General features: G+C 44.9%; 1 protein-coding gene across 1 annotated transcript in view; it reads left to right on the top strand.

Annotated features, from left to right (window-relative positions):
* The first annotated feature begins 609 nt into the window (after nt 1-609).
* Nucleotides 610-10,071, top strand: part of EPHA1 (EPH receptor A1) — a 33,489-nt gene continuing 24,027 nt past the window's right edge. Inside the window, exons 1-2 of the mRNA XM_085068143.1 lie at nt 610-944; nt 4,042-4,109. Coding sequence (XP_084924269.1) covers nt 878-944; nt 4,042-4,109 — 135 coding nt within the window. The 5' untranslated portion in view covers nt 610-877. The remainder of the gene's footprint in view (nt 945-4,041; nt 4,110-10,071) is intronic.

Below are 10,071 nucleotides of genomic sequence, written 5' to 3'. Positions count from 1 at the left end.
TCCTGAACAGAGAAAGAATACTTCTAATTTGCTTCCTCTCCCAATTTTTTTTTTTCTACTGAAAAGCAGGCATCTTCCATCAATGCTGAGGCACTCATTAAATGAAAAACAATTCTGCCAGACAAAGTGGTATGGCTGCTGTTCTGTGACATACTTGGCAATGAAATGGGCTGCTGTCCCTGTGTACAGATGGATTTCCTAAACATACACAGTGAGGATGGATCAGCGGTTTTAGCCCCATGAGCACAGATCACAGAATCACAGGATGGGTTGGGGTGGAAGAGACTTTAAATATCATCTATTTCCAGCTGCCCTGCCATGGAGTTAGAACCAGACCTTCCACTAGACCAGCTTGCTCAGGGTCCCATCCAACCTGGCCCTGAACACTTCCAGGGATGGAATAGCCACAACCTCCCTGGGCAACCTGTTCCAGTACTTCACCACCGTGAAGAATTTCTCCCTAAAAGTTTCAGTTTGAAGCCATCGCCGGCGGGAGAGGGAAGGATGGCGAGGGCCGCCCAGGAGGTGGCAATCGGGAGCCTCTCACGGGAGTGGAGCAAAGGTGGAGGGAGGCTCCCAGGAAAGAGGTGGCTGCCTTTAAGGTGGGTTTATTTGCCTGCCAGATGGGAAGTCTGTGACCAGCCCCTTTAGAACAGGTAAAGGCAGTAAGGCTTCTCCACCCACTCGCCTTGATCTTTCATCACCACCGTGGGCCAGGCGGGCGCTTGTGCAACGTGCGCGCCGCGCTCGGCAGCCGCGGCACAGAGAGGCCCATGCGCTGCCCTCAGCAGCCCGGGCACGGAGGCCTGAGCCGGCGGGGGCTGCGGGCCGGGCCCCCTCTCCGGCCAGCCTGGGGCTGAGCACCTGCAGCGCCGGCATGGAGCTCTCCCTCGGGCTCCTTCTCCTCTGGGCTTGCCTTGCTCCCGAGGCGCACGGGAAAGAAGGTAAGCGTGCGACCCGCCGCCGGTGCCTCTGCCTGGAGGGCTGGGCTGGGGCGCCAGCGACAGCGACCTCGCTGAGGAGCGGGGAACGGGACCCTGGGGCTCCAGGGACACCTCAGGGGGACTGGGGTGCCAGGGAAGGGCAGCAGGGTGCGGGGAGACCCAGGTCTGGCAAATGCCGTCCGAATCTCGGTGGCTCAGTGAACGAGCCCAAGTGTGCTCTCCCCCTCCTTCACCTCCTCCCAGTTGAAGCACAAATGCCTCGGCATATCCAGTGATCCAAGAGAATCCTGCCCCTGTTCCCCTCAAACACAGGCCTTGCAGATAACAAGTTTAAACACAAACTCGGAAAGTTTTTCCCCTCCTCTGGCAACACCCCGCCGTTTCCTCAGGAAGCCCTCTTGGGAGTTAACCCTTGTGAGCAAGCGGACAGTCATTTTATCGGAGAGTCTTTTACCCACCCTAGTCCTGGAAGACTGAGCTGGGCTTTAAAATTTCCTCTTCCACCTCTTCACGCTTCTATGTTTCCCTTCTCTGCACCACTTACTCCATTTCATTAGATGCAATGGGGTTTTTTCCCCTTCCATCTTGGTAGTTGCACAGTGGTTATGAAACATGGGAGAATGGTAACTTTTAACAGAGAGGTGAGGGAAGTGTAAATCTCTGCTCTGTTCCCTACCTCCTTCTGCAGTTAATTCCTGCCAGGGACTTCTGTTCTGTACAGCAAGCCGTGTTGGGGCTTTTCCATCCCAAGGACAACCCTCCTTCACTTCTCCAGGCTCTCTATTGAGGGGACGTTGTCATAACTGGCAGTTCAGCCATGGGCTCATCTCAGATTCTGCGAGTGCTGAGTGATCTTTTAAAGCGTCCTTGACAAGCACGTCTCTATTAAGGATCCAGCTACGTGGATGCAGCTGGTAGACATTGTGGAGAGGGTCAGCCTGGATGAGAAGTAATATCGGGTGGCACCACACAGGCTTTGGTTTCCAGAAGAGCGTGACCAGTAGTTGGCAGTAACAGTCAGGGACCTGTCTGCCAGCTTGTGTCCTATCTCAGCCATCTCATTTGGGCTGTGTCTGTGATCCACTCTTCCTTAACTTGTCTATCTGGGAAACAGCTCATTTTCCCGGCGTCCTCTCTTATCTGAAGCCTTTCTTCTTTTTGGGGACACCTCCGCCCCTGTGGCTGGACAGCCACGTGAGATTCCTAGCAGCAAGGCTGTGGACCAGAGAGCTAGTAGTCCCTGAGTACTTGTATTCATCTGCTTTTGTAGTCTTACTGGCTCAATCTTCCTTCTCGTGGAGAATCCCTGTTTTGGGATTCACTTTGGGAAATATTTCTTGGCAATGGGCTTCATCCCTCCAGTGGGCATTCAGCAGCTGATGGAGCTGCCACTGCTGACAGTGCAGAGCATGGCACATGGGCTCTGCCAGGTTCCTGTCCTGGCCACTTCCAAGTTCCTTTTCCCTTGCTCTGCTAGAGCTTGCCATGCAGCCCCTCTCACTTCCATATGGCTGCTTCAGTCCTGAAGAGGGTGGGATGGCATAGATGTTATCTGGGTGATGGTTCTGGCAGGACAGGCTACCTCACCCTTGGAATTTTTGGAGCTAACCACAGGAGAATACTATCTCAAGCAGAGAGATTGAGAGTAGAGAGGAAGTGAATGAGGAGCCTTGTCTGGACAGGGAGTCTGTGGCTAGGAAGATTTTGCCATATGACCATAGTGTGAACACTGCGAACTTGCAAAACCTGGATTCCTGCTTTTCCCTTCTCCCAATCCTGAAAGGGTGTTTCAGAGGTGAGAACAGCAGCGCAATCCCTCTTATCTCTGATTCTGGGCCCACAGCCTGCTTCCTCATTCCACAGTACTCTTGCTGATCTGCACTTTACACTATTACTTATAGTTGGCAGGGAGTATTTGTAAAACAGTCAGATGAGGGGGAGGAAACCTGGTTATTTAAATGCCATTTAAAAATCTCCCTACTCCTACCTTTCACCCCCAAATTCTTTTCTGAGATGTTTAGAAACGACCCCTCTGAATACACCCACAGGAATCTAAAAGGGAATCCAAAGAATTTTTCCTGTTTCCTGTGTTCCCAAGATGGGACTTTGATAGGTGCACAGAAACCAGAAGTCTGTTTTGGCAGCACCGGCAGATCCAAAGGCAGGCACGAAGCTGCACATCCCACTGTAGGTCTTATTCCAACTCCTCTGCTTTCTCAGTGTTTGCTTACAAAGTGATACATTTTTAACCTGTCTTCAGATCAAGACTTTGGGGCAAACTGTGATCACATTTTCATATTTCTTTGAGGGCTACAAATGAACATACCAATGATTTTCTCCTTTGTCACATGACTCCGGCAGCAAGGCTTAACACAGCCGTGCAATTCTGCAGGAGGTGGCGATGCTATGGCTGGAGCCATTACTCTCTTGATGTCCCAGCCAAAAACATCGGTAGGTGGGGAGAGGGTTAAACGATTTCTAGGCCACCTTCAGCAGGTGGACAGTCCGAGTCAGAAGCAGGGGGCTCATCAATTTGCACAACTGATGCTTCTCATGGCTTTTGGGTACTGTGACAATGGAAAGTCCCTTCTACAACTTCACACTGCCTCTGTACTTTCCCACTGTGTTTCAAGTACTGAATAGTTCCTCCAGGCGACACTGATTGATCTTTTGTGTTGGTAATTTATTTGATTGCCTCCCTCTTCATCCATTTAGTCTGCTGCCTTCCTATTCCAAGGAAAGATGTGTTCAGCTGCTAATGCTGGGTTTCCATCTGAATGGGCTTCAGCCTTCCTCTTCCTTTTTGGGGCAGTTTTAGGAAGTGATAAAATTTGTCAGGGTTTGCGTTTTTTGGATGTGTGTAGGAGGGGGTCTCATATATTAGTAAAAACATTTAACTCCTGACTAGGTGCCCGGTCTTGTATCTTTCCATCTTTCCTCTAGTCATGCTTTTTGAAGTTGAGAGGTTTCAAAGGATGCGGGCTTGAGAGAGGAAATGCAGGCTTTACCTTCGTTGAGCAAGCAAGGATGAAACCATTCCATGGGCCATATGAGCTGGGTCACTGATTTACTTTTTCCCCCCTCTTCTGGTTTTCAGTGGATCTACTTGACACAAGCACTGCACAGGGTGAACTGGGCTGGCTTCCAGACCCTCCAGAAGTAGGGGTGAGTACACACATTCAAGGAAGGGGAGCCACTGGGAATGCTAAATGATGGAAAAGCATAATGCATATTGAAATCTCACCTTTCCTCTGGAGATCGAACTTCTGAGGCTCCACTCCAATATTTTGTGCTTCATAAGTCTCTCTCCCTTCAGCTCTGCAGCCTCACCCCTAGCCAGCTTTTTAAGGACTGATGCCTCGTTGGCTTCCAGTAGCTTTTCTGATGCCTATTGACTTCCAGTATGATTAAACATATCCTTCAAATATACTATTTCCATTAAGTAATAAAGTGCTGAAGAAAAAGGAAAAAATCAAATCATCACCCAGTTTTTCATTCTGTCAGGTTGCATGTAAATCATGTCTTTTTTTTTTCCAGGAAAACAGGCAGACCAAAAGTGTTTCTGTCTCAGAGTTTCTCAGAAAATTAGAAACACATTATAGGTTTTTTAATTCAGCATCTGACTGAAGAAATAATTGTTAATGGATGGGACAGCAAGCTGCCTTTGTGTGTGAGCTGCAAGATTCTAGGACTTAACACCAAGCTGTGGTGTTTGGTCCACACAGCTGACAATGAGAGAGGAATTTCCCTGTGTTTTGTGACTGTAAAATTGAGCTATTGGAATTACTTCAAAATGTACTCCTGAAACCCCTGCAAAATTGGACCCCAAAAGGCAGCTGAACTCTCAGCTATTTTTGTACAAGTATAGCTATTTTGTATGAAGTATAGTTGAGCATTCCCTCTGGTGTCACAACCTACATTAGTGAAGGAGGTTTCCTTTGTAGTGGCAGTACTGTGGGATTGGTGGAAGGAAGGCACAAAGAAAAGGGAATTTAGGGACTACGCTGCTGTAATTAGAAGGACAAGTGTTAATACATAGTTTCAGTTCCTCATCCATGCTCTTGTCTTTGTAGCAAGTCCCAAGCTCTCCTGTGGAGAGTCTTCACCCTTCCTGCTTCTAAAGTAGACCTGGGTTCAGCCTGTTCCTAACTCATTTTCATAACCTTCCTCTGTAGTGCGCTGTGGCTGGTTTAAATCCACCCTAGCCTCCTCCTCCTGGTAGCCTTGCTGGGTGAAGTAGAGCCAGTGAAGTTCCTCTGTACTGGCAAAACTGCATCTGTTTCATTAGCAGAGCTGTTTTGGTTATTATTATTAGTATTATTACACCGTACTCAAAACAGATGCCCTAGTGAGACATACATGTAGATCATGTTTTGCCCATTGTTCCCATTGTTCTCTCATCAATCGTCTGTGTGGTAATTTCTTACCCAAGTCTAGGCTCCAGGCATGTTCAGGATGAAGTTCGCCTCCTGAAAAGACTGGGAAAACCCACTGAAAAGAGCATTCTAAAAAAAAAAAAATTGCATAGAAAATAAAACCTTTATTACAGAACATCTGACTTTTGCACAGTAGGTTCACAGCAGTGTGAGGACTTGGCATATCTTTCTGCTTGTGCTACATTTCCTTTTTAAAATATGTATATTCAAAATATAATTATAACAGAATTGTTGAAAATGCTAGAGAGCATGACCTAAGAGAAATCAAAACTAAGAGGTCAGGATACGGATGACTGATTAAACAACAGAGGGTGAAGAATAGATTCATTGACTTTTCATGAGCAACTCTTTTGAGGAGATTTGTCTAATTACATCATTTCCCAATAACTGTTAGGTGGAAGTCTGACAAATTGCCACAAGCAAAAAGGGAACAATGGCTGATTCTCTTGTAATCGGAACTTTGAACAGGTGTTTCTGAAACCATTCCTTCAAAATGAAGAATTAAATATGTTCAAAAAAGAACAGAAATTAATTGAGAACATTTTTTGACAAAAAAGAACCAGGATTAGTACTGAATAATCTGGCTAGGTTGATTAGTAACAGGCTGGAAACATCTGAGCTCTATTGTACACACAGTTGAAAGGTGTATTTCATGTTAACACTGCTACTTGTACCTAACCTCAGATGCCAGAGATCTTGTATCAGTGAGCTGGACTTGTGTCAATATACTTATTGCACAGAGGAGGAATTTGCTGTGGGGAATTTTCATGCTTTATATGGACAAGGCCCCCAAGCCATAGCCCAGAGGAGGTTGGCTAGGTCTGTGGAGGCAGAACTACACCTTTGTTTTCTCCTCGCTTGTAGCCAATGACAGAGGATGAAGTGGCTTGCCAGGTGTGGTTGTTCCATGGTCAGACTGTGTGCTGTGTAGACAATGCTCCCATTAACACAGGCCAGCCTGAGAACACCACTCAGTGCTGGACAGCACTTCAGCAGTTCACAACTTCTGCACTACACTAGCCAGCATCTTGCCTAAGCTTAAAAGTAGTCTTTGAGTGAAATTTTCTCTACTTTAAGTAAACTGTTTGCAGAGTTTTGTTGGTTAAAAGATTTGTGCTAGCTTGCTTTGTAGTAGCTATTTAGAAAGGGTTTCATTCATTTTAGGCTACTATTGGAAACTAGGCTTTTAAAAAAGCAGACTGTAGTTCCTGTAATCTTTTCTATCTACTTTACCACCCACCACCCCCCTCCTCCATCATCTAACATGTTTCTTGATAATTCTTTTTTGGCTTTGAAGTTTTGTCACAGCAACACCAGGTGGGCAGACAGAGGTGTATTACAGCACTAGTGGTAGATTTCCACCTTTTAACATATATTAGAGAGCCAATGATGGCCACTTTGAAGGTGTCAGGAGGGTGGAATTAACTTGCTCTCACATTTAAGACTCCTCATGCTGCACAAACAGCCTAGCTACCTGAACTGTTTCAGAAATCACTGAAACTGTTCAAAAAGGACCTCTCAAATCCTATAATGAACAAATTCTGTTATCAGGCATAGTAGCATTGCCTCTTGGCAGCTTGTAAATTAACAGTATAAAAAGTTATTAATCTCTAATTTGCTTTCAAATGTAATTGCATCAGCTTTGAACAGATTGTGATGAAGAATCATGTTATCCTCTTGCATTTTGCTTTTAATAGACAAGGGTCTAAGCCACCCAGCCTGGCTTCAAAGTCAGCCTTGTTCTGAGCAGGGGATTGGAGTAGGGACCCAGAGGTCCTTTCCTGCCTAAATCTTTGTGTTTGTGTGATAGTTTTGAATTGTTTGTTCATTAGAATTCTGTGCCTGAATTTTTAGACCAGGCACAAAAGGTCCTCATGATTTTATATTTAGGGGTTTCTTTCATTCTTTTATGTAATATCTATTCCTATGGATTTCCTGTATCAGTTTATGTACGTCTGTGATACAACATAATGAACAATCCAACATTTGTCTTTAATGCTGTGATTATCTCCCTCCCTTGATAGCTTGTGGTCCTATCTTGAAATTTTCCTTTCATCCACAGTTTGCAATTTTTGTGTATGTGAATAGTATTTGCATAATCCAGTCGTACTTCCATGAGTACATGTGACTACTTCAGTTCCAAGCCATTTGTGCAGGAGAATGCTGCACACTGGGCTTCTCAATATGACTTTCTCTCTCTATACTGTTGAATGAATTGTAAATTAGACACACTTTATTCTCTTTTAGCTGCTACATTTTCTTGGGAGATGTGCTTTCACCAATTCTACAGCTGTCTTTGTTTGTAAATGGTCCTTTTTCATGGTGGCTTTGTTTTTAAATCAGATGTATGTTATTTCAGGAATCACATGAACTCTGCTGCTGCCAATTTGTGTCACATTTATTACATATTAAAAGTTTGGCAAGGCTCAGTTCTCAACTGGTAGCTGGTTTATGGAGCTTATTTTTCCCAACTTACATTCCTGCATGGATCATAGCATTATTAAAGCTTCCAAATTACTTTCTTAGTCTTCTTTCCAGACTGCCATTGTTCTCAACCTTCTGTTCATGGTAAGGAGGAGGACATAACTCTTTTCCTGCCTATTCCATACTCTTCCTAGCTTCCACACATACTTCAAAGCATGTTTCAAGCTTTCTACCAGTTTTCCCAGTGTGCTTGGCACTTGATCTGCTCAGCTTTTCCAAAGTCTACTTTCAAAGACTAAGGATGGGCATTTAATGCCAGTGTCCTAAAGTATCCCAAAGGCTATCAGTGAATAGCCACTAAGTTCAACTACTGTGGCTCCAAAAGCAGTTGAAAACTTTGGAAATTATGTGATTCTTGTTCAGTTCTGCACCTCATGTTCTATAGAAAGTTTAATTATGACCATAGCAGCTGCCAAAGCTATGTGAATACAATTTGAGTAATCCAAAAATCAGATTTTTTTTTAATGCTGCTGTTGTCCTATTGAAGCCCAGGCATAGCTAAAATTCTACACTGCTAAATTTTTAGGTATTAGACTAGATCAAGTACCTTTGACCTGTCAGCAACTTCTGTTATCACTGACCACACCATAACATTTACATGCCTTCAGGTTCTAGCAAGGTGAGGTTGTATTCCACCAGACTCAGCAGTCCCAGATTTTGGTATCAGCTGATGGTTGGTTTCTGTGTCCACCACTTCAGGTCAGACAGACAGGCCTGATCATGAAGGAAATAGTGCTGTGGGGCACACAGCCTTCAACCGGCAAGCAATTCCAGCACAGCACTCCTGTCTCGTTAAACCTGGGCAGCTCACTTAGTCAGACTCGCTGATATCTTACTCAGATAGTCTTACCTGGAAGAGTCTCAGCCAGTCAGCTTTTTGTAACATCCCAAGGTGGTGTGAAAGACAGCCATCAGAAAAGCTGTTCTGTGCATCTCCTCCCACAACTGTTGGCCATGCACGTCCTTAAGGAGCTAACTTAGAGCAGTACCATCACCTCTGAAACTGGAGTAGAGGAGCAGTGTACACCTTACTGCTCTCAATTTAAGTATCAGGCATCAGGGATTAGCTCCTCTGGGTGAACAGGATCTGTACAGAAATAAAGGACAAATGCTTAGTAAAGTCAACAACTACCTGGAAGGGCTTCAGGGTTGTATCCTGACATGACCTGCTGCTGTTGATCTGGTGGGGATATATGTTGATGATATCCTGTTACTTGAAAATTAGTTATTTTGTGTGGGCTTGGAAGAGAAGAGAAAAAACTGTTATGCATATCCAGATATACTTTACTCAGAAGTGTGAGAAAGGGGAGTACAAAACAGTGGGATGAGTGCAAGTGAAGTGTAAATTAATAGCTGTAGGGAAGACCAGATTACATGAGCCACCGACGAGGCAGCCTAGGATGGAGTCACTGCCACAGACCCAAGTAACAATCCCAGCCAGTGCACTGTGTTGTGACCTGAAGGGTAGAAAAGAGCACATTCTGAGACAAAGTGAAGATGCTGTACAGCCATGACATTCATTGCCACGGCTCCTCAGACACTGTGGTGGTGACAGCACTGTTGCCTGGCAGCTTCAGAAAGCTGATTCACTCTTTTATAGCTGTTGAATGAGTGGACAAGGTTCACTAAACTTCCTCACGTCAACACAAAAGCAGCACAAGTCAGCTGGAGCTTGGAGATTAACCTGCCTATAGCATGGTCCTCCAGGAAGACTAACAGGCTATTTAAAATAATAATAATAGTAAAAGCCAACCAACCAACCAAACAGAAATCCCAAACAAAACAACTTCTATTATAATACCAACTAAAATACTGGTGAGTTTGCAGACAAGCAATTAGAAAGAAAAGGCTTTACATCTTTTGTTGCCTGCTGTAAACTTGAAGGATGAACCTATGCTTTGAACTGTGATTCTCACCATCTCGGAGGCAGATCTGCAGAAAAATATTCCCACAATTTATTTCTCAGAAGGTTATTTCCAGTGTTTTTAAGGTCTAGTTTCTAGCTTCTCTTCGCTTGACCTGAATCTTGCTAGCTCCTCACACAACTTTCAGGCTGCCCTCTCCTGCAGCTTGTTTTCTCCAGGCAGGTTTGATAGTCATCAAGGCACAATTATCCCTTCCCTCTGTGGGGTTCCACCTGATCCATCTTTAAAAGGAGCTTCTAAAAACAGAGCAAGTATTGCCCATCACCATCAGACTAATTTCTG

This window comes from Lichenostomus cassidix, chromosome 1 (genome assembly GCF_008360975.1).
Source record: "Lichenostomus cassidix isolate B80296 chromosome 1, HeHo_3.0, whole genome shotgun sequence".
Classification (NCBI taxonomy): domain Eukaryota; kingdom Metazoa; phylum Chordata; class Aves; order Passeriformes; family Meliphagidae; genus Lichenostomus; species Lichenostomus cassidix.
Note: the sequence above shows the minus strand (reverse complement) of the source record. Positions and strands in the feature narration are given on the sequence as shown.